The 25,267-nt window shown below is 40.6% G+C and overlaps 1 protein-coding gene and 1 long non-coding RNA gene across 4 annotated transcripts in view; one reads left to right on the top strand and one right to left on the bottom strand.

Moving 5' to 3' along the window:
* The window catches only part of LOC107183076, a 70,548-nt gene extending 49,239 nt beyond the window's left edge, over nt 1–21,309 (bottom strand). The window contains exon 1 of the long non-coding RNA XR_001513845.1: nt 20,172–21,309. This is a non-coding gene — a long non-coding RNA (uncharacterized LOC107183076). The remainder of the gene's footprint in view (nt 1–20,171) is intronic.
* A 132-nt stretch (nt 21,310–21,441) lies between these two features.
* Nucleotides 21,442–25,267, top strand: part of USPL1 (ubiquitin specific peptidase like 1) — a 32,237-nt gene continuing 28,411 nt past the window's right edge. Inside the window, exons 1-4 of one of the 3 annotated variants that reach the window (XM_006763721.2) lie at nt 21,442–21,540; nt 23,779–23,887; nt 24,342–24,508; nt 25,032–25,160. In XM_006763721.2, coding sequence (XP_006763784.1) covers nt 24,410–24,508; nt 25,032–25,160 — 228 coding nt within the window. In that variant the 5' untranslated portion in view covers nt 21,442–21,540; nt 23,779–23,887; nt 24,342–24,409. Of the gene's footprint in view, nt 21,541–22,365; nt 24,509–25,031; nt 25,161–25,267 lie in introns of those variants that run through there. The other 2 variants (XM_015563891.1, XM_015563890.1) reach the window with 2 other exon arrangements.

Here is a 25,267-nt window from a genome sequence, read left to right as displayed (position 1 = left end):
CTGAGTGCTAACAATCCCTATTGTTTGAATTTCTCTCTGTTTTTTTTTTTTGTTTTAATATATTTTTATTGGTTTCAGAGAGGAAGGGAGAAGAAGAGAGAAACATCAATGATGAGAGAAAATCATTGATTGGCTGCCTCCTGCATGCCCCCTACTGGGGATCAAGCCCGCAACCTGGGCATATACCCTTGGCTGGAATCGAACCTGGGACTCTTCAGTCTGCAGGCTGACACTCTATTCACTGAGCCAAACCAGCTAGGGCTTCTCTCTTTCTTTGTATTCAGGGATGAAGGTCTCTTATTTCTTAAGTGTCCCTGTTTTTCCATTTACCTCGTATTTTGGCAGTGCCACCTCTTTTTTCCCCTCCACATAGTGTCTCTAGGTCAGTGGTTCTCAACCTGTGGGTCGCGACCCCTTTGGAGGTCGAACAACCTTTTCACAGGGGTCGCCTAAGACCATCCTGCAAATCAGATATTTACATTATGATTCATAACAGCAGCAACATTACAGTTATGAAGTAGCAACGAAAATAATTTTATGGTTGGGTCACAACATGAGGAACTGTATTTAAAGGGCCAGAAGGTTGAGAACCACTGCTCGAAGTGATCGGACTCAAACTGTGGTTTAAACTGCTATTTACGTGCTGATCCCTCATCTCACATCAGCAACTATCTCCTGAATGCTTTCTAGGGCCTTCTAATTTACTATAGCTCCAACTGAACTGTTAATCTCCCCAAATTGGCTCCTTTATGTCCTCTGTGAGAAACTCCAGAGCCATCCCAACCTCTTCCTTCTCCCTTGCATTCCACATCAAATAAATCACCAACTTGTGCTGATTTTATCTCCTAAATACTTTCTGGAATTGATGCTATGTGGACTGAATGTTCGTGTACACCAGCAAGGAAGTAACTAAGGTTAATTAGGGTGGGGGTCCTGATTTTAAAATTAGTGTCCCTATGAAGCATCAGAGAGCCTGCTTTCTCTCTCTACATGCACACACACAGGGAAGGCTATGTGAAGGCCTAGGAATAGGCAGTCATCCACAAGCCAGACAGAAAGCCCTCACGGAACACAACCCTGACCCTGACAGGACCTTGATCTTGGACTTTGAGCTTCCAGAGCCATGAGAAAATAAATTTTTGATAGGCCACCCAGTTTAGAGTATTTTGTTATGGCAGCCCAAGCAGACTTTCCTCTGTCTGCTACTATTACCCCAGGGCAGCTCATCATAATCTCTTCCCCACATTTACCTTGTACCGTATCCCTGTAGATCTGCCACAAATGGTGTAAACTTGAGAAACAAGGCGACTAATGTGAAATGTTATAATAGTTGCTGAGAACATTATAAGCATCCAATGAAAGTTAATTATTATTCCTGATCCTTGGATAATGGCGAAGGTGGTGTGCTCCTGGCTCCAGCACTTTAGACAGTGGCATCCTATGCTGCTTCTAGATTCACCGTCTTCTGACTGAACCAGAAATGCTCTCCTTGACAGGATTTATGGTCAGAAGAATATAAAATGGCGGCCGAATAGGCAGCAGTGTCATGCACCTCCTCCTAGGGCCAGGCCAGAAAAGCAACTAAATCAGAGAACATTCTGAATTAACAAATCAGACATGCTGAGGGGATAATTTTCAATAAGGAAGGGCAGAGGATGCCTAGAAAACACCGCTTGCCAGCCATAACCACGTGAAACCACCACCGGGTGTGGGCAGTAAGTGGTACAGTACTTCCCGGCAGGCTCCCAGATGTCTGCAGGGAGCACACGCCACCAGAGTGAGCTCCCGCACCAGGCCTCCTCACCAGCCCCCTGGGACCCAGTGTCCTAGGATCTGGCTCCAAGACCCCACAGTGAGTGCAAGCCAGGGGGAGCCTTGCTCCACCCCCGCCCTGGACCCCACAAGCGTGCTGCTAGCCTGACTCGGAGCCATCCAGCACCTGCTCCACCCCATGCCCTCAGACCTGCTGCAGGGACCACTCAGAGCTACCCAGAGCACACCACACTCTGGGCCACAGGAGAGCATGGACTGTGCAACCCAGTGCAACCTGTGTGACTCAGAGAAACTGGTGCCCACTGAGCCCCGGGCCCCTGGACAGCCCTGCTGGGGTGACCCGAAGCAACCCATTCCCGCTTCACCCTGGCTAGGGAGGAGTGACTAGAGCAACCCAGTGCATGCCTCACTCAGGGCCACAGGGGAGTGTTGACTGTGCAACCCACACCTACTCTACCCTAGCCTCAGGACAGTGCTGCTGGGGCCATGTGGAACAACCCAACGTGCACCTCACTCTGGGAGGCAGGAGAGCATGGTCTGAGTGATCCAGGCAACCCTCCCCCACTTCATATTGAGGAGGGGTGAAGTGGAGCAACTCAGTGCGCACGTCCAGAGCAACCTGTGCCCACTTCACCCAAGCCCAGGATCTTGCTGCCAGGGCAACCCAGAATAACCCAGTGCATGCCCCACTCAAGCTACAGAGGAGCTCTGACTGTGAAATGCAGGGCAACCCACACTGCTTCTCCCCGGCCCCAAGGACAATCCTGCAGGGGCTACCTGGAGCAACCCAGCACACACCTCACTCCAGGCCACAGAAGAGAGCTGCGAGGGCGACCTGGAGCAAGCTGGTGTGCCCAGCCAGGGGCCAAAGGGCCATGCTGCAAGTGCGCTGCCAGAGGAACCTAGGGTACCACCCTGTCATAGGTGCCAGGGCCACATGGCGAATTACATGCCAGAGGGCTCTGGGTTCTCACAGGGAGTCACACACTAGAGTTACTGTGCATGCGCTCCCACCACCCTGAGCATCTGAAGCAGACAATTGAGGGACCAGATCTGTGGGAAAGGGGGGGTACAACTCAGAGCAAAGACAATAAGGGTGTGAGACTCAAGACAGACCTAGCCGCTGGGCTAGTAATTTCCAGACCATTGCCCTGAGAGTGACTTCAACCTCTCAAACCCCATGCAGGGTGTCCAGGCCAGAAAGAGACAACAAAAATGGGGAGACAAAGAAACAATCCCCAAAGGAAAGAAAAGGGGAGAAATCGCCAGGAAATGAACTAAATGAAACTGAGGCATGCAATATGTCAGAAAAAGAATTCAGAGTAAGGCTCATATAGTTCATAAACCAGATGGATGAGAAAATAAACAAGTTATATAAGAATCAAGCAGAAGTAAAAAATGATACAGGTACAGTGAAAAACACAATGGAAGATTTCAACAAAAGACTAGAAAAAGTGGAGGTCTGAATTAGTAAGTTAGAAGACAGGGCAGAAAACACACCCAATCTGAACAGCTATTGGAGAAAAAACATTGGAAAGCAGGAGGAGAGCCTAAGAGAGCTTTGGGACAAGATGAAATGAAGTAACATACTTATAATAGGGATGCCAGAAGGACAAGTAGGGGAGCAAGTTTTAGAAAACCTATTTAAAGAAATAATGACAGAAAACTTCCCTGATTTGGAGAAGAAAAAAGTCACACAAGCACAAGAGTCCCAAACAAGATGAACCCAAAAGACACACACCAACACTTGTCATAATTACAATGGCAAACATTAACGACCAAGAGAGAACTTAAAGGCTGCAAGAGAGAGACAGAGAGTTACCTATAAAGGATCTCCCATTAGATTATCAAACGATTTCTCAACAGAAACACATCAGGCCAGGAGGGAATGGAATGAAGTATACAATGTGATGTAAAGCAAGTGACTGAACCCATGAATACTCTATCCAGCAAAGATATCATTCAAAATTGAAGGAGAAATCAGGAGCTTCACAGACAAAAAAAAGGCTAACGGGATTTATCACTACCAAGCCACCAATGCAAGAAATACTAAAGGGACTATTGTAAAAAGAATAGAAAGGAAAGAAGCAACACAGGCATAAAGAAAAATGGCTACGAACAAGCACCTATCAATAATAACCTTAAACTTAAATGGACTAAATGCTCTAATCAAAACACAGAGTGGCTGAATGGATAAGAAAACATGACCCATATATATGCTGTCTTCAAGAGACCCACCTCAGAACAAGGGACTCACACAGACTGAAAGTGAAGGGAGGGGAAAATATTTTTTCGGGCAAATGGAAATGAATAAAAAGCTGGGGTAGAATATTTATATCTGAAAAAAAAGACCTCAAAGTGAAGGCCATAGCAAGAGATAAGGAAGGGCACTTCATAATACTAAAGGGATTGATACAAGAGGATATATCTCTAGTAAACATATATGCACCCAATGCAGGAGCACCCAAATAGATAAAAAACCAAACTGCTGGGAGATATCAAGGGATAGATGGACAGCAATACAATCATAGTAGAGGACTTTAATACCCAATTGACATCACTGGATAAAACCTCTAGACAAAAAATGAGCAAAGAAACAGCAATCCTAAACAACTCACTAATCAGATGGACTTAATTGACACCTTCAGAACACTTCACCTTCAAGCTCCAGAATAAACATTCTTCTCAAGTGCACATGGGACATTTTCAAAGACAGTCCACATATTGGGACACAGGCAAAGTCTCTTCAAATTCAAAAAGATGAAAATCACATCAAGCATCTTATCAGATCACAATGGCATAATATTAAAAATAAATTACAATAAAAACAACCACAAAAATTCAAATACTTGGCCTTTGTTTGAAGTCTATTTTGTCTGGTGTGAGTATTACTACCTCAGCTTTTTTTCCCTTTCCATTTGCATAGAATATATTTTTCCATCCCTTCACTCTCAGTCTGTGTGTATCTTTTGTTCTGAGGTGGGTCTCCTGTAGACAACATATATATGAGTCATGTTTTCTTATCCCTTCAGTCATTCTATGTCTTCTGACTAGAGCATTTAGCCCATTTACATGTAAGGTTATTATTAATAGGTACTTATTTATTGCCACGTTTATTTTCTTTATGCCTATGATCCTCTCACTGTCCTTTTCTTCTGCTTAAAGCAGTCCCTTTCACATTTCTAGCATTGCTGGTTTGGTGTTAATATATTTCTTTAACCTTTTTTTGCCGAGAAAGCTTTTTAACTTCAATTTAAATGATAGTATTGCTGGATATCATAGTCTTAGATTTAGGCCATTGATTTTTATTATTTTGACTACTTCATACCACTCCCTTCCGGCCTGAAGTGTTCTATTGAGAAGTCAACTGACATTCTAATGGGAACTCCTTAGTAGGTAATTTTCTCTCTCTCTTGCTGTCTTTAAGAGTCTTTGTCTTTAATGTTTGCCATTTTACTTTTTAATTAAATCTTTATTGTTCAGATTATTACAGTTGTTCCTCTTTTTCCACCCATAGCTCCCCTCCACCCAGTTCCCACTCCACCCTCTGCCCTTACCGCCCCCCCTACTGTCCTCATCCATAGGTCTATGATTTTTTTCAGTCTCTTCCCGAACCCCCCACACCCCTTTCCCCCCGACAATTGTCAATCCACTCCCTTTCTATGCCCCTGATTCTATTATATCCACCAGCTTATTCTGTTCATCAGATAATTTATTCACTTAATTTTTAGATTCACTTGTTGATAAGTATTTGTTGTTCATAACTTTTATCTTTACCTTTTTCTTCTTCTTTCTCTTCTGAAAGGATACCTTTCAGCATTTCATATAATACTGGTTTGGTGGTGATGAACTCCTTTAGCTTTTTCTTATCTGTGAAGCTCTTTATCTGACCTTCAATTCTGAAGGATAGCTTTGCTGGATAAAGTAATCTTGGTTGTAGATTCTTGGTATTCATCACTTTGAATATTTCTAGCCACTCTCTTCTGGCCTTCTTTGTATTTCAAATCTTTGACGTGATTCTTGCGATCTTCTAGTCTGCTGTTGGATCTCTGTATAATATTCTTTATTTCAGTCAGTGTATGTTTAATTTCTAATTGGCCCTTTTTCATATCCTCAAGGGTCTCACGGGATTTATCAAGGGTCTCACTAAATTTATCAGTGGTTTCTAGAAAATTCTTGAAAAACCTTATAACTATGGTTTTGAACTCTATATCCAATAGTCAGCTTTCCTCCATTTCTGTCATTTGTGACCTGTTTCTTTGTCTCCACATTTTTTATGCTTCCCTGTGTTGAGAGAGTGGCTTTCTGTGCTAGGTGTCCCATAGGGCCCAGTGGCTCAGCCTCCCTAATTACCTGAGGTGGACACTCTTGGTGCACCCCTTTGTGGGCTTTGTGCACAGTCTTGTTGTAGTTAAGCCTTGATTGTTGTAGGTATCACTGGGAGGAATTGACCTCCAGGCCGGTTGGCTGTGAGAATCAGCTGGGTCTACAGTGGGAGAACTTCTGTGCTAGAGACACCCTTATAAGGCAAGACTTGCTTCAGTGGGGCTTTAGTGCTCACTGAGTCTTCCCCCTGAATGTATGGAGCCTTGGGCCTTCTTTTGGATGTTTTGGGTCTCTCTGACGCAGCTGCAGTTTGTTAGGTAATTTTAGATTGCAAAGGGCCAGGTCATTCATATGCAAAAGCCTTTGTGCACAGCTTGGGTTGGGCAGGGTCTCAGGGAATCAACAGGGCGGAGCAAACAGCTATGGCTGATCCTCAGCCCTGCCCTAAGAGACCCTGTGTCTCAGTGTCCCGTGGTAATCGCTGCAAGCACATCTGAGAAAAAGCCTCCCTCAAATTCCGCCTGCTGCCAGACAGTCCAGTTTCTTCCCTTATGAGTCTGGGTCCCCAGAGACTTGCCCAAACTGGAGTTCAGAGCCATCGGGGGCTTGTGACTCTCTCCCAATTGAAAAAGACAACCATGTCCTCAGTTGCCAGCCCTTTCCACGTGCGCCTCTGTACCTCTGCACTTTACTTCCGCACCTCCTCTGAGTCTCAGTGTGCTTTTCTCTTTCCTTCTAGTTGTAGAATTTCCACTCAGCCAGCCATCCTGTGGTTCTGGATGATGTCCGCTTTGTCTTTTAGTTGTATTTTTGAAGTGGTTGTGTGAGGTAGAAATTTCAGGTGTTTACCTATGCCACCATCTTGGTTTCTCAACGTTTGCCATTTTAATTATGATATGTCTAGGTGTGGATCTCTTTGTGTTCATCTTCATTGGGGCTCTCTCTGTGCCTCCTGAACTTGTGTGACATTTTCCTTCAACAGACTGGGGAAATCTTCTGTCATTATTTCTTTTCTTAAATATTTTTATTGGTTTTTACAGAGGAAGAGGAATAGTTAGAAACATCAATGGGAGACCGAGGCATGATCCCTACTGGGTTCAAGGCCACAACCAAGGTACATGTCTTTGGCTGGAATTGACCCTTAAGTCTACAGGCCAATGCTCTACCCACTGAGCCAAACCAGTTAGGGCTATTATTTTTTTAAACAGATTTTCTGTTCCTTGTCCACCATCTTCCCCTTTTGGCACTCCTATAATACAGATGTTGTTATATGTTTCATCCTATTCCAGTGCTCCCTTATGCTATATTCCTGCTTTTTAACTCCTTTTTCTATTTGCTGCTCTAATTGGGTATTTATTTCTACCTTGTCTTCCAAGTTGCTAATTCTATCCTCTTCTTCATCCAATCTACTTTTAATACCTTCCAGTGTGTACTTGATGTCAGATGTGTCATTCTTCAATTCTGTCTGGTTCATGTTCATGGCCTTGATTTCCTTTTTTATGCTGTTGTCATTTGCACTATATTTCTTATCCATGTTTATAACCGTTCCTTTGAACACTATGTCTGATAAATTGCTTGCCTCCATTTCATTTAGTTCTTTTTTCTGGTGATTCCTTCTTTTCCCTCATTTGGGGGTTGTTTCTTTGTCTCCCCATTTTAGCTGTCTCTTTGTATTTGCTTCTATGTATTAGATAGAACTGTTATGCCTCCAGGTCTTTGTGGGAGGGACTTATATAGAGGGTGTCTTGAGGGGTCCAGTGGTGCAGTCTCTTTGTTCACCTGAGCTGGATGCTCTAGGAATTCCCCTGTGTGCGTTATTTGGGGTCTGCTGTTGTAATTGGGACTTTTGATTATTGGTGTCCCATTCATGGGAGGGATCTCCCCTCTGACTCCAGCTAGCGAGGTTCAACCCTAATGCTGTCATGCCAGCTCTTATACAAGGGGTGACAATAGAATAAAACACAATAGGGCGAAACTCAAAACACTATGAAAATCAAGCTACTCCATGCAACAAGATACACTAAGAAGGAAAAAGAAGAGAAAGAAAAGCAAAGAAAAAATAAAAAGAATATTAAAAAACAGATGATCAAAGACTTAGAGGGGATATAAAGAAAAAGGGACAAAGAAGAAGATGAAAAAATGGCTATATGGAAGCAAGGAGGAAGATAAAAAAAACTAGTTTAGGAGGAAAAAAGAGGAAACAGAAAAGAAATGAAATAATAATGAATTTGAAACATAGTAATATTGGGGATATTAAGAAATAGATAGGAAAAGTAAAATCAATAAGAAAAAGGGAAAACAACAAAATAAGAAAAGTTAACAATAGACTAAAGTAGAATAGAACCAAAGGAAAGAAATTAGAGATATGCAATAAAAAAAAGGGGGGGGCGGTGGAAAGAAACAAACAATGAAAAACAACAAAAAATTCACTCACACACCAAAAAACAAAACTACACACACACACACACGCACCTTTGGGTTTGCTATTTGTGGGGCTCACCATACTTTGCTCTGTTGTTGAATCTGGTCCTTTGGTGTGTTTATCTATCCTGGGCCTCTTGGGAGCTTCTCTAGTGCAGGAGAATGTGAGTCACTGCCCCTTTATAGCCCAGGACAACCTGATTGAGGTCAGAGAGGTTGAAGCCTCTAGCAGTACAGTGTTCAGGGACTCCTTAGCCCAGATGCTGATTGTCCGTGTTCTGAGCTGTACTCCCTTCCCCCAAGGAGCTGGTCAGCTGCAGGTGCTTGAGGTCCTGCTGGCTGTTGCCTTGCTACATGGTCCAGGGTGGTGTCTGTGGTGTTGGGTGGGAGAGGGGAGCGCACACGTGAGGTCCTGCTGGCATTCACCTCCCTGCAACATCTGGGGCAGTGTCTGCCACGGGGACCCAAACATTATTTCTGGCTAATGACATCAGGCAAAAACTCAAAGCCTCCAAAGACCCACCTCTGCCGGCAGACTGATTGGATTCAGTCATGAGTAGCCTCATGCAATGGTCCATAGGTGGGGTGAGGGTTTCCAATGGGTGGGGCAATTGCTTCTGCCTGAAAGCTGATTGGTATTCTCAGTGTCTTAACGGATCTCAGGGACTCCACAGGGTGGGGCAAGGGGTTTTCCAACAGGGTGGAGCAACTGTCTTTCCCCCAGGCATAAACTGCCTGGATAGTAAAGGTCTGCCTGAGAAAGATGACCTCTGCAGCATGACAGAATGACTGAGCACAGGAAACCAAGGTATCTGCCTTTTTAGCTCTAACATCAGAGCCCTCAACCCTGGCATTTGCTTACATAGCTCCAGTCCACTCTATCCCCCTTCTGCTGGAGACAAGGTGAATGGCTGCACAGGAAATTTTGTGCATTGGCCTTTTAAAAGAGGCCAATTTCCAGCTCTCTCTTCCTGGCAGGCAGCAACCCTCCTGTTTTTCACAGCCAGATGTTACATGGGCACCTCTCTCAGTTCTGCTGCTCTTTGCTGGGGGGCCAGCATGGGGATTATACCCAAGTTCAGAGTGGCAACCCCCCACAGCTGAGATCACTCTCCAGAACTTCAACTGCTGTCTGTGGGAGCCTGGCCAGCCCTTTTGCGCCTCCACCCTTCCCTACCAGTATCTATGTGGTCTCCACTTTCTGTCCTTGGGTATCAGGGTTCTCTCCAGCTAGTCTTCAGTTGATTATTCAGGATGGGGTTTTTTTGTGTTTTTTTTTTTAGTTGTAATTCCAGTTTAGTTCTGGAAGCGTGTCTATGTAGCATCCGTGTACTCCCCTGCCATTTTCTTTCCAGCTTTTTGTTTATTTTTTCAAATCAGGACTTAATAATTAAGTCTTTGCATTGCATTTGGTATCATGTTTCTTTTGTCTCTATAATGCCATTTTGAAAAAACCTCTTATAGAATGGAGCTGGACTGATTTTATCATGCCATTTAACTTGTTCTGTCCTAGAAGGAAAGCTTTTGAAGGTAGTAAATATATTCTTCCTGGCAAAATAGTCTAAAATTCACATTTCCCAATTTTCCTATATTTCTCTGCCCTTTAATTTTCAGAAAATCATTTGTCCCAAGTTTTTTTTTTTTTTTTCATTTAATTGCCAACTGAACAATTTTCATGGCTTATGTACTCCATTTTCAGAAAAAAATGTATTACCCTAGCTGGTTTGGCTCAGTGGATAGAGTGTCGGCCTGTGGACTAAGGGTCCTGGGTTCAATTCTGGTCAAGGGCATATGCCTGGGTTTGGGCTCAATCACCAGTATGGGGCATGCAGCAGGCAGCTGATCAATGATTCTCTCTCATCATTGATGTTTCTATTTCTCTTTTCCTCTCCCTTCCTCTCTGAAATCAATAAAAAAATATTTAAAGAAAAAATATATTACTACCTCTCATTTACTCTAAGTATTCATGGGAGATCTCATCTTAAAGCTAACCAGTACTCAAACCAAACATCACTTTATTAATTAATCATAGCAAATTACATTTGAAAAGTAAAATGAATTCTCTGAAATTTCTTTCCTGATTAGGAAAACAGTTCCTCCTAATACTTGAAGGTGAAAGCTGCTATCAAATATGCCTACATGACTGAAAATTATGACAACCAATGAGACCACTAGTCTGGTACTAGGTCACAAGCTCTATATGCTCTTCTGTCTGTGTAGGAAACAGCTTAAATAGAGATAAGACATTTGCTCATTATTGCTTCTATAACTGGTCTTTCATACATAATTTCTTTAAACAACTTAATGAACATTCTTTAGCAACTTAAAATTCAAATTGATCCAACAAATTTACGGCTAGAATTCCAAAGAACATTGAGGCAATGTCAGTTAAAATATTTTCTGCCATAATCTTCAAATTACTATCTTTTCCACTATTGGAAAGTATTAAAAATAGAACGTTTTTTATATAAATGCTTTTTATATAAATCTTATATTCTGTATTTAATGAACATTTCAAGTTCCCCCTAAGTTATATTGCCTTTTTGACCTATCTTACAAAGCCTAAAATTATTTAGTATATGATATGAAGTCTAAAGTATAATGAAATAAATGAGTTCATCATATTTATGAGTTCAAATTAAATAAATGAAATATAAGGGTTCACCTCATATGATGAAATAAATGAGTAAAATAAAAATGGATGTATTTTAAAAATTTTTATTAAGTACAGTTGGCATATAATATTAGTTTATTTTCAGGTGTCTAACCTAGTGATTCTATATTTTTATGCCTTACAATGTGATCACCATAATAAATCTAGTAATCATCTGTCACTGTATAAAGTTGCTACAATATTATTGATGATATTCCCTGTGTTGGAAGCATCATAAGTGTCCATCAATAGATGAATGGATAAAGATGTGGTATATAAATACAATGAATATTACTCAGAATAAAACCTTGCCATTTGCAACAACATGGATGGATGGATCTAGTGGGTATTATGCTAAGTGAAAAAAGTCACACAGAGAAAGACAACTACCATATGTATATATGGAATCTAGAAAACAAAGGTTAATTATTTTTGACCATTTTATTTCACTTACTTGTACTTCTTTAGGTTTCTGGCATTAGAATTTTAATCAAACCACTGACGCTTACTTGAGTGATTTTTCAATTCCTCTGGGCCTTGGACTACTGTAGTGAGGTAAAATACCTTCACTACTATCTAGTCCACCTAATTCTGATTATCACTGCAAAAAATCATCACTTGACTAAACCAGTCGCTGGAAGTCAGACTTTATAAAGCACCTCGCAGGAGACCAGAATTATTAATTTATACTAAAATCAAAATTGTATCTATCACCACTTTAGCATAAGGTGCCTGTAGATCACCTGAACTTTTACAGACTATCTGAAGATGATGAAAATTAAGAGCAGTCCCTGATCACACTATGTAAATTTCTGATTTGGACACAGAGCTAGACAGGGAGGAGGGAGCATTAGTAGACAATCATCCTTTCAACTTATTTTCCAGCTAGGAAATTATACAATATATACAGAAAAATACAATTATCTCATAAAACTACCACTAACATTTCAATAATTTTAACAGGACACTAAACATCATTGAATTATTTGAAGCAATGCAAGGAAACAAAAATCAAACTAGCCCTAGCCAGTTTGGCTCAGTGGATAGAGCATTAGCCTGCAGACTGAAGCATCCCAGGTTTGAGTCTGGTCAAGGGCACACACCTCAGTTTCAGGCTTGATCCCAGGCCCTGGTTGGGAGCGTGTGGAAGGCAACCAATCAATGTGTCATCGATGTTTCTCTCTCTGTCTCTCCCCTGTCCTTCCATTCTCTCTAAAAATCAGTGGGGAAGTATCCTCAGATGAGGATTAACCTAAAAAAAATTCAAACCAACTTGGTGTATAATTGTGGTAGCAGCCTCCATGATGGTCTCCAATGACCCCTGCCTCCCAGTAACCATTGTGTAGGTCCCTCCCATATTAAGTCAGAGTGGGTCTGTACAACAGAGTGATGCTATGTCACTTCTGAGGCTATAATAAAAGACACTGTGGTCTTTGCCTCTCTCGGGGCACTTGCTCTGGTGGAAAGCCAGCTGCCATGTTGTGAGGCCACTCACACAGCCTTCATATGACTGCAGCTACATGAAATGCCCTGAATTGGAACTACCCAGCTGAATCCACTCCCAGACTTCTGACCATCAGAAACTGTGAATAAATGTTTGTGTTTTAAGCCATTTGGGAGTAATTTCTTACATAGTAAATGATAAAACAATTATATACACTAATTTAGCTGGTTAAAGCTGTAACTTTATAACTTCTCATTTAGGTATTAAAAATCACAGCATGCTGATGTAATGCAAGCAAGGTATTAAAAGATCCATTAACAAATAACTACTCAGTACCTTTGAAAGCAAGAAAACTCATACTCCACATGAAACTTCTTTAAAGTAATATTTACAGCTGATCTCACTAACCCCTCCCTTGAGTGGGAGAAAGTAAATGGTCTGACAATTTTGAGAAGAAATTCTGAGGCTCAGCCACTTCCATTATCATTTCCATTTGGGATTTGTCTGACTGAAGAGAGCCATTTGTTCCAGGGTGCTCTCTGATACACTGTAAATGTAGTGGGACAAGCTCTATTCTTGTAGATAGAGAAAGGTAAGGTTTACATCTGCCTAATTCTAGAGTGCAATACAAGGAAGCTCATTGTGGCTGCAAACCTTAGCTACATTTTCCAAACAACTTTCTCAGTAACTAAACTCACATTTGAATCTTTACCTATGTGACTTCTGCATCTTATTTTTTTAACTGTATCCAAACTTCAGCAGAGGAAAGAAAAAGGACTTTACTTATCCTTTAACCTCTAAACTAAGTACAAAATAAAGTACTATGTAGTATTTTGCACCCTTGTAGAGTTTAAAGTATATCTTGGGTGCAAACTAAAATACCTGAAGGGTTACTAATATTACAAGAGTTACCTAATAAATATAAACTAGAAGCAGCACAGAATTATTAACAAATAGGTGAGAAACTATGATTATCGTAAGCATCAGAAAATCTAAAGGAGAAAGGTAAAAACACTAATGTCCAGACCCTATGCTGACCTCACAGAACCAGGAATGGGACCCGAGCAACTGCATTTTTAATATGTTCACAATACTAACCCATGCCAATTTAAGACCCCAAGGTATATGTGATGAGTGCAACCACTTCAGAAAAAAGAGACTGCTATGAGCTAGCAAAGGAATGATGATAGCAGACAGAACTTCAAGTAAATTTTGAAGGACAGATGAGATTTAGATGAAATGGGCGTCAGGAGAAACCAATATTTGCTAAAGGCTTATTAACTGCCAGATACTGTTCTATATACTAGTATAACCTCATTTAAGATAATTTCATATATGAAAAAACTGAAGCTCAAATTAAATAATTGACCTGAGCTCACAAAACTAGTTAAATGACAGGGTGAGATTTGTAAATATTTTCATTTTATAGATGAAATCGAGCCTCGGGGAGGTTACATATTTTGTTGGGGGTAACAAAACTGTAAAGTGGCAGAACTGTGAATAATAAGTGGCCAAGTTGAAATCATGTCTGTGAATATAAAGCTGCTTCTTTTCTTTCTTTCTTTTTTAGTAAGAGGGGAAGGAGAAGGTCTATATTGTTTAGGAAAATACACAAGGTAGAAGAAACCAAACTGAACCATCCAAAAAATAGTGTACATTTTAACCTGTGACACAGCCTGAGAACCAAATGTTAAAAACCACCAATCGCTTAAAAATCACTTTTTAAAAAATCATTCAACAGTTTGTCTTAATTGATTAGTTTACTAAATAATTACTAATTTAAATTAGCAATCAATTAGAATCCTATTATTAGATTAAACCAATAACTTAGCAACTAGTTGGAAAGCACCAACCTAGTCAAAACAGTCGAGTTGGTTTTATGGTTAGTCTCAATTTTAGAAGTGTAATGTTTAAGGCCAGAGTAATTTTATAACTGAAATTTTTAAAGATCGCTTTATTATTTTTTTTAATGCTAGGTGTTTATTTTTCTTTATTAAGGTATTACATATGTGTCCTTATCTCCCCATTGCCCCCTCATCCCTCCACTCATGCCCTCACACCCCTGTTGTCTGTGTCCATTAGTTAGGCTTATATGCATGCATACACGTCTTTTGGTTGATCTCTCCCCCTAACCCCCACCCTCCACTACCTTCCATCTGAGGTTTGACATTCTGATCAATGATTGTCTGTCTCTGGATCTAGGGTCATTCTGATTGGTGTTTCTGGCTTCTTGGGATATATTCCTAGAAGTGGGATCACTGGGTCAAATGGGAGTTTCATTTTTAGTTTTTTGAGAAAACTCCATACTGTTCTCCACAGTGGCTGAACCAGTCTGCATTCCCACCAGCAGTGCACGAGGGTGCCTTTTTCTCCACATCCTCACCAGCGCTTTCCGTTTGTCAATTTGTTTATGATAGCCACTCTGACAGATGTGAAATGGTATCTCATTGTCATTTTGATTTGCATCTCTCGGATGATTAGTGACTTTGAGCATGTTTTCATATATCTCATGGCCTTCCTTATGTCCTCTTTCGAAAAGTATCTATTTAGGTGCGTTGCCCATTTTTTGATTGGGTTGTTTATCTTCCTTTTGTTAAGTTGTATGAGTTCCCTATAAATGTTGGAGATTAAGCCCTTATCGGTGATAAAGATAGCTTTATGACAATGCTTTGTAAGATTTCTTTGTGGTCAATATTACTATTTTAAGGACTTTTTTTTTTAAGGGAAGCTAAATATTCCTTTCTATTCTGCATATAGAGACTTCAGTTCTATTTTTCTATCTTCAAGACCAAAGTTAAAATCAACTCCAATAGGGCCCTCCTATAATTAAAATTAATCATTACTTCTTCATTACTGCTACAGAACATTGCTTCTCTATATACCATTTATTTCATTTTGCCTTATATGAAAGCTATTTGTTTACAATGTTTCTACTTCTTTTTAGGAATAATGATTATGCATTATTCACCTTTGTATTTACCTGGCATTTAGAATACTGCCTTGGCATATTCATGAGTAAGTTAATATTTTTCTCAATAAGATGAGCATGTAAGTTACATAACAGCTTCCACCAAACCAACCCTGAAGTAACAAATTTAAGTACATGGGGTAATATACTCTTAAAAATCTTTCATTTTGAAAGTTTGGTGAGCCACCTAAATTGGGGATTGGGAACCACCAAGATCATTCACTCATTAACAAATATGTATTATGTACTAAATGCATATGTAATGGTGAACGACATAGATGTAGTCTATGTGCTCAAAAATAAAGCAGGTGGTAATAATAAGGAATTGGAATGGGAGTAGAGGGCAGAGGGTTGCTCATGTAGACTGGACAGATTAACAAGTCAGCAGAGTTAAGGACTCAAAAGTGTGCTGAGAGCTTCAGGTGCTTTAATGCCAGTTTCAAGGGAATAGTTAACTAGCATAGTCTCTAATCTATCACCACTTGTCCTTTTCTGATGGTTTAGATTTTCTTGGCTAAATTAAGCGATGGCATGAACTCTGCAATGTAAGACTATCCATTTCCAAATAATTCTAATTTCCTTCCAGTCCTTATGACTGATAAACTCATCTGGAAGTGACAACTATGTCCCGTTTAAGAGTGTTTCTCCATTTCAGCTTTAACTTCTTTGATTTGGAGACCTCCTGATGGCTAATCAACATGTTGTGTAAATACTTCAATGATTACTTATAGAATGTTATTTTGTCATCAGAAGAAAGAACTGCCGCTTCTGAACTCGATTGTTCTAAAGCAGGAGTGGGGAATGCCTGGCCCGTGGGCCTTATTTGCTCTGGCCCTGTCAAGGCAGTAACAGGCTAATTTTTAAGTTGATAATTTTGTATGACCCATGAATGATGTTATAAATATCCAAATGGCCATTGGCAGGAAAAAAGTTCCCCACCCCTGCTCTAGAGCTTAGGCAAAGTAAATGTATCTAAAGTAGTTCCTAACCACTGGGAATTCTCAGATCTATTGCTAGAGCCACATGTTAAATTATGAGAGCATGTGAAATACTGGAAAAAGTCCTGGATTAGAAATTAGATGTAGGTTCTAGTCCCTGGTCTGCCACTTTGTCATGCAAATCTGGGTAAATTGTTTACTTCTTTTAGGCTAAGTTTTCTTATCAGTAAACGGGGAGTATATAGAAATGACATCTTACACAAATTCAACTACAGGATATGTGCTTGGCAAAAAATCTAAAAGAAAAATATCAATTTAAATAGCATTTAATGAGCATATGCCATGAAGTGAGCATGAGCTGGCAAGCACAAACCTATTGTTACATCAATCAATCTCAGTTCTTACATGCCCCTCAATGAAAGTCTTGCTGTGTATGCTACATGATGAGTGTTTAAATATTAATATATTTATTTGTATGTTTAGGACAAGTTCCCTAAACATAATCCACTTGCTTCATCTAAGGCTCAAATGAAGAGATATGATTTATTTAATGTTTACTTTAGAAACTAGTAGGGTGTTGACTCCCCTATACCACTCTATTATACTAGCATGGGGAACATGTAAGTCAAAGTTGATGGGATCCTAGAAACACACTGTTGAGAGCCTGACTTATCAATCTGTTTATGTTATTGGTTATTAAATAACAGTTTATCAATACGTTACTACCCCAACTGAGCTATGCCACTGTCTTTGGCACAAATATATACACATATGTGGAAAATGATGGATATACAAAGTTACTCATTGCACAAAACTTTTAATAAGGACCAGAAAAAAATTAAATGTCTAAAAGAAGAGGACTGATGAAATGAAACATATACAATGAAATATTTTGCAGCCATAAAAAGGAATGAAGAACCATCTTATATAATGATAGAACAACTTCTAAAATCAGTGAAAAACTAAATTATGTACCATTTATGTTAAAAGGAGGGGAAAGAAAAATAAAAAATATATAGTATTTATTCCCTTGTATATACATAAATTTTTTTGGAGGGAAAACTATATAACCAACTGTTGGCATTAGGTGTTCCCTAGGCAAGGAACTGGGTAGTTGAGGAACCAGAGTGGAAGAAAGACTTTTAACTGCATATCCTTTCTACTTTTTGAATTTGGAACATGTGAATGTATTACCTAATCCAAAAGGAAACACAAAATTTAGATCAGCAAGAAAGTACTTTGAGATGAAATAGGATCATGTTCTTAATGGGAAACATTTATAAAAAGTAGGTATAGCCAGCCCTGCTGGCATAGCTCAGTGGTTGAGTGTCAACCCATGAACCAGGAGGTCACAGTTCAACTCCTAGTCAGGGCACATACTCAGGTTGCAGGCTCCATCCACTAGTCAGAGTGGGTACAGGAGGCAGCCGATCGATGTTTCTCTTTCACATGGATGTTTCTCTCTCTCTGTGTGTACAGGAGGCAGCCAATCAGTGATTCTCTCTCATTATTGATGTTTCTGTCTCTCCTCCCTCCCTCTTCCTTTCTGAAATCAATACAAATGTATATATATGGCTTACAGGGAAATAAATGCCTGCAGGTAGAATGTTTGGATTATAAGGGACCTTCCTTAAGAGACCCATCTATCCCAAACTTCTCATAGATCTATAAACCAAGGTCTTGAAAATTGAGTGATTTGTGTGAGGTCACATAGCAGAAGAGTTAGGAATAAAAATCAGATATTCCAATATCTACTCTAAGACACTTCTTTACCATACTGTCTTCTCATTTCATATGGGCAAAACAGAGCCAGGTAAGTTTAGGCTAAAAAATAGGTTGTCATGTTCTATCTAAATTTTAGAGTTTAAAGTACAAATTAATCTTAAACCCTTGGACTACCAATTTCTTACGTAGTTTCTACATGGCTACACTAATAAGCTGTGCATAGCTCTATCAGTGAACATATTACAGTATAAGTGTATTTTCTCCAGAAAAAATAGTTTTATTGATTTCAGAGAAGGGAGAGTGAGAGAGAGATAAAACATCAATGACGAGAGAGAATCACCAATCGGCTACCTCTTGCACGCCCTCCACTGGGGATCGAGCCCACAACCTGGGTATGTGCCCTGTCTGGGAATCAAATTGTGATCTCCTGGTTCATAGGTCGACTCTCAACCACTGAGCAACACCAGCCAGGCTAAATGTACTTTTTTCTATCCTTCTAATACAAGTAAATTCACTGAGGTAAAGAACTCAACTGTATTATGCTGTTTTAGTTTTTTAAATATACAAATGCCTAGCACAATTGTATTGCCCAAAACAATATCGGTTTGCATTCTTTAACCAAAACCTAGGGGATGGATATGTTTTAGAAGTAAATAATTTATTGGAACTTGAAAAATGTTACAAGGTACACAAACCATTATGTAACACCTAACATACCAGGGGTCAAAGGCCACATCCCATAATCAAACATAATCTTTCTTCAACAAAACATATGTGATACATGAAGACTATATATAACTTCTGGGTTTAGGTCATATTTTGCTACCAAATTAATTTTGTCCCCAAGCTTAAAAGGGTTTTGGTTTTTCAAAGCCTTCTGATGTTGGAATCAGGTGAGAGTTTACAGACTGTACTCACAAACATGCTGCTAGAAAATATGGTTAGACACCTCAACCAGCATTTTTTTGATGAGACTAAAACAAGCAGGCAGTTTTTACATCCTAGGTTCGGCCAAAGGCGTGTTTGTTATCAATGAATCTAACCTAGCAGAGGGGGCAAAAGCTGAAAAAAGAAAATTCTAATTGTACAACACTGTATTCCTATTGCAGCTGCTCATTGGTCATAAATTTAATAAAAGCTCCCTTTGATTACATCATGCTATTTTTTAAATATAAATGAGTAAACTCTGTCCCACATTGCTGAAAAGAGACAGAGGCAATGAGCTTTAACCCTAGGAAGGTATCTGGACTCTTGTGGGGTCCAGTGTAATATACAGAAAGAGGCATTCAAAATACACTGGTAAGGAACAAGCAGAAATGTATATAGTGTGTGTGTTTCTAACATGATACCATTCCTCTGATATGAATGAAAGGAGAATTTGTAGTTGACTTCTCCTGATTGACTGTTCTATATATTAGTACCTTTCCTGTTATTTTATGAAGCCTTATGTGACTTTCTCTACCTTTTACAGGGGGAAAGCTGCGGAACATATACTAAAAATTCCTTCAATTCTTTTCACAATCCCAAGCTCCACCTTCATTTTGTTTGTTACAATTACATATTTTTTCCTGTAAAAAAAAAAAAATCAACTTTACAGAAAACAATGTTTGATTGATATAATTCAGTTTGGGAATGTTGATTTTTCAATCTTACAATTTCAGCTACACTTTAACTGAATCAATTATTTTGTTCAATTTATGAGGCTACCCAGCAAGTGTTTAATTACAAAAAAAGTGTACTCCATTCCAAAGAATGGAAATGGCAATGGTGAACAAGAAAAACCCTGAGTTCCAGCTACTAGTTCAGGAGGAAATACAACATTCTCATAATTCATTAAAAAAAATCCTAACTAGCTAAATGTAATAACAAATATACCAACACATTAATAATCGTGGACAACAAAAAAGGTAGACAAAAACTAACCTGCCTATATTTCAGTCTGGGAAAAGCAAAACAAACTTCCTGCTGGATTTCTTGGCCATTTGCATTCAGAAGCACCAAAAACTAAAATGCTTTTTCACTTTAGAACTTTTCTGTGTACAGGACTCGGTCCCTCTGTGCCACCCTATCAATACGGTCAGCGTTCCTCCACAAGACCAGCTCGGGCGGCCATTCGGCCCGAGACCACGAAGAGAACCACAGCCCACACTGCCGCGGGTGCTCCGCGAAGAACCGGGCAGAACCTGCATATCGTTATTCTAGGACTAGAACCAATCGAACCACAGGACTGCGCTGCCCCCAGGTTCGGAATGCAGACTAGGAAGCAGCACACGCGGTCACGCTGCCCGGAACCACATGACCTCCCTACGAAAGCCGCCTGAACTCACAAAGGAGAGCGCTCCCGTTCTCCTCCGTTACAAGTCAGGAGACCGGAGTCGGCGTGGCAGGGACGGAGCCGAGGCTGACGGGCTGGAACCGGTCGTGGACAGGGTCCCTGTGCTTCGGCCCTTACCGTTAGAAGATCTGGGAGGGAGGGAAGGAGGAGAAACATCCCAGAATCCGGGCAGAAAAGCCCCTGGCCCCGAAGATGGGGCTTGGGGAGATAGGGAGGGGCAGCTCCGTGTGTGGTGACCTTTCTGAACACGCACTCAGGCAGCTCGAGTCTCACGGAGGCTTTAGCACGGCGGCCTATGCAGGCCTCGCGCGGCCCACAGTCGGAGAGACGGCGGTGCCGCGTGGACGCACCAGCCTAGAGCCTCCCGGGCACCCTCCGCCGGCCCGGGAGCCCGCCCCTCGCCCGCCCACCAGGTCACTCAAGGGCGCGTCGGCTTCCGACTCGGGGTCTCGCGGGCCAGACCGCAGCAAAACACGTGCTACTCTCTTTCCTCAGCGAAATCCCTCCGCTGCCGGCCGCGAACTAGTTTTAATCACGCCCCACCCCCAGTGACGTCACCTCCGCCACTCGAGCGCTTTCCAGCAGCTTCCAGATCCGTCGCCTCCCCCAACGCAGCCATTCTCAGAGGGCGGGCTCTGCAGCCACCGGGCCCGCCCCCAGCCGCCGTCGCGGCTGAAACTGCGGTAGCGGAGGCCAGGCGTTGGGCTGAGCCTCAGCCAAGGCCGGACGGAAGTGCTGCGGTCCCCGCCTTCCGCCACGCTTACGGACCTAATCCTTTCGGGCCCCTGGCAGAGTCGGGAGGGGAACTCTTTGGCGGCGGACTGAAACCGGAAGCCGCTTTCCTAGCGGGAGGTCGGTGGGGGAGGAGCGGGCTGAGGTTGAACGTAGGGTAGACGTTGCTGTGTGCCGTGGAACAGGAATTCGGATCCAACGTGTGAGAAGAAGTATCCGCCTCAGGTAGGGAGAAGGAGTAATGTTCTTCTGTGCCCCAAATAGGGAAAAGGGACAGAACTGGGTCGATCTGTGGAGCTTTGTGCGCGCTGAAAGGGCGGGCTGGTCCGGGAAGGAGCGGCTGGGACCAGGTTCAGATGGGAGGGTTTAAAGTGTCGAGATAGAGGTGTAGATTCGTTTGGGCTCAGAGAGGTAAATGCTGAAGAGAAACCAGAGTTGTTCTCCCCTTTCCCGTGGAACGTGGAGATGGGGAGGGTGTACGGAACCCTGCGCCTCCTCGGGTTTCCAAGGTTGAGGTTTGAAACTGACCTCTTATGGGCCCTCTCCATTTCTGATTCATATCGGCTGGGTTTGGTATCCGACCCGGTTGGGCCCGAAAGCCGACCCTGTTCCTCGGTTTCAAGTCTGTTGTGGCGTCGCCTTTGACAGTTCACGTGCTGAGCCCACTTGGTCTTGGAGGGCAAATAGGAATAAGGCTCCTCTTGGAACATTTTGTTCGCTGGGTTTTCCCATTTTGCACGTGGGACTGGGAATTAAGCTTAATTGCATCTTTTTCGCTTTTCCCAGGGCCACCTTGACACTATTCCCTGGGTCCATACTGGGTTAGTAGTTCACACTTGGGCTTCTGGAGTATCAGTGGCTCAGAGAAGTAATGAAAAAAGGGGCGTCAAAAGAACGATGCTGGAGGCGAAGAATAGAGGAGGGTCAGGCTGGGAGGTCACAATGCAGTGACCTTTCTTTTAGGTCATACCTTTAGGTCACACTGCGCTGTTATAATCAGCTGGTGTTAAGAGATGATTTTAAGCTGGGCAGGGACAAACTCAGACGTGGGAATAGAGAACCACTCAAATTTTCTAGTGTATGTGTTTGGAAGGATGGAGATGCCAAAATATAGATGATACACAAAAGAGAGGAGCTGTTTAGTTTTGAAGGGAGAACAAAAGAAATTGTATTTGGAAGACCTGAGTAGCCCACTTCTGGTATTTCATTAAGTGAATTTGCTTTCGGGGGTTCTGCATATTTAAGATTTCAACCACCAGTCTACCTGCTATTTTCTTTGAAATGTTAGTGGTGGGATCAGGGGAGCAGGTTTGAAGGCTCCTCCTGTTTCAGTTTTATAATTGAGAGAGAGCCTATAAGAATCAGTGGGAAAAATGTTCTTGATCCCTCAAGCAAATGGAAATTTTTATTAAAAACAATTTACTCAAGATACATAGATTACCGATTTTTCTCTTGAGAATGATACAAGATGGGTTGCCTGCTTTCTACAGAATGAAGTGTAAAATTAGCACCTAATATATAGTAGCTAAAATTTACTGTGTCAGATGCTAAGCATTTTAAATGTATTAGTACATTTAATTCTTAGAACCACCAATTTTACAAAGAAATTGCTGCATCCAAATCTTCAGGTGTAAACCATGCCTTTAACCATGCTGAAACCATAGAAGTTTGACTCTTTCCTATATAGTTCCTTTTTGTAAGCAGATTATAAATAGAACCACCCAAAGATAATAAATTGGTATTGTCTGTGAGCAGCTTAAAAAGAAAACAATTAAGCACCAAACTCGTTTTTACTCTTTTGTCAATGATTCTGTATAAGGCATTTTTACCTCCCAAGAGACACAATTGGGAATGCCTGGAGACATGTTTGATTGTCACAATTGAGTGGTGAGGGCTTTGGCATCAAGTAGGTAGAGGTCATAGATGCTGCTAAACATCATGTACAGCGCACAGGGCAGCCCTCACAACAAAGAATGAGTTGGTCCAAAATGTCTATAATGCTATAGTTGAGAAATCTTGCCCTGTGGATATTTCTTCAGGAATAGGAAAATGTGATTCACTAACACTGGCTTTTAAAAAACACTTTATTTTTAAAAATTATTCATATCCATATCAACTCTACTTTTAACAATCACTTTTCTTATGCTGAGTTCCAGTCTCATAATTTTACTTCCTGAGTGTGATTCTAGGCCATGGGACTAACACTCGGAACAGGCTTGTTATACATGTAATTTGTACTGTAATAGTGTTTATGTTTTCTGTTATGGTACAGATCATTTACTTTAATAAGAAATAGTATTTTGTTGGCAATTTTTAAAAAGTGGCATTATTCTCAGTTGGTGAAGTATATTCTTGGTGGTTGAAAGTGCTGGGAATGTATGGGGGTTCTTTGGTCCTTGTCAAGTAATGGCACAATGGATCTAAGATTTGTTTTTTTTGTTTGTTTGTTTTAATTGATTTTAGAGAGAGGAAGGGAGAGAGAGAGAAAGAGAGAGAAACACCAATGTGAGAGAGAAACATCGACGGCTGCCTCTCACAGGCGCCAAACCACGAGACGGAACCTGCAACCAAGGTATGTGCCCTGACCAGGAATCAAACCCACAACCTTTTGGTGTACGGGACGGTGCTCCAACCAGCTGAGCCACACTAGCCATTACATTTCTTAATGTAATGCTGACTTATTTGTTTCAAATTGTACATAGACTCTGAAAACTTAGGCTTTCAAATTCTGGTCAATAAAAATTGGCTTTAAATAATAGTTACCTCTGTTACAAGTTTTAATAAAGTTGCTTACAAATGAGTCTATGAAAACCCGTCCTGTTGCCAGTCTTCTCCCTCTCCCCACAAACTGTCTAGATATATAAATGTAGTTAAGTATTTTTTTTTTACTTCCAGATTACAATTTTATAATATGTTTATCCTAGGACATATAGTTCTCAAAATATACTTAACACATCTTATAAAATAGCATTATTTCTAGTTAAATAGGATTTTTGTTTAATTGTCTATTGACTTTTATTTTTCAGGATTCATTGAAAAAATCCTTAGTGATATTGACATGTTTCAAGTGACATAAATTAGCCAGTGACTCGGAATGATGGATTCCCCGAAGACTGGAAATGGTTTGCCAGTGATTGGACCAGGGACTGATATAGGGGTATCTTCACCCCACATAGTGGGGTATTTGGGAAAAGTTAGTCAATTTATTTTTTGCCTCAGTGCAAAGTTGGTATTTTTTCCTCCTGTTTTTGAGACTTGAATTCGGTTTTAATTTGACCAGTTACTTATAAATAAATTGTATCGTCTTCCACGGAAATCTTACAGTATTGGCGAAAGATTGTTTTAATGTATTTACCTCTCTGTGTTTTATTAACATATAAAAGTAGAAATTATACAGACTTTATGGTTTACTATTCTTTGAAAATATGGAACATGCATTTTCCCTTACAATTAACATTACCTTTTTTTCTTGCAAGTAAAACATTATTTTTAACACTTAAAACTTAATATTTAAAATAACAATATATTCTTCTTGGATTAATAACTATATTTAAGGCCTGTATGCATTTTTTTTATTTGCCATGTTGAAAATATCATGCCAGGATACTTAGGGGTGAAAGTTCTAATTCTTTTCTGGTTGCTTTTCCACTTAACATTTTGTAATTTGGTACTATCTAGTAATGTCTATATTGTAATTTACTTTATTTCTCTTTTAGAATTATGATTCTGCTAACATCCTGTCAGATGGGTATTGCCCTGCTTGTAGAGAGAAGGGAAAGTTAAAAACCTTAAAGACTTACCGAATTAGTTTTCAGGAATCTGTCTATTTGTGTGAGGATCTACAGGTAAAGTATTAATTTTATCTTTTTAAAAAATTATTTTTATTGATTCCAGAGAGGAAGGGAGAGGGAGAGAGGGATAGAAACATCAATGATGAGAGAGAATCATTGAT

Source organism: Myotis davidii, unplaced genomic scaffold (genome assembly GCF_000327345.1).
Source record: "Myotis davidii unplaced genomic scaffold, ASM32734v1 scaffold119, whole genome shotgun sequence".
Lineage (NCBI taxonomy): Eukaryota > Metazoa > Chordata > Mammalia > Chiroptera > Vespertilionidae > Myotis > Myotis davidii.
The sequence above is the reverse complement of the archived record's forward strand: the minus strand, read 5'-3'. Positions and strand labels throughout refer to the sequence as shown.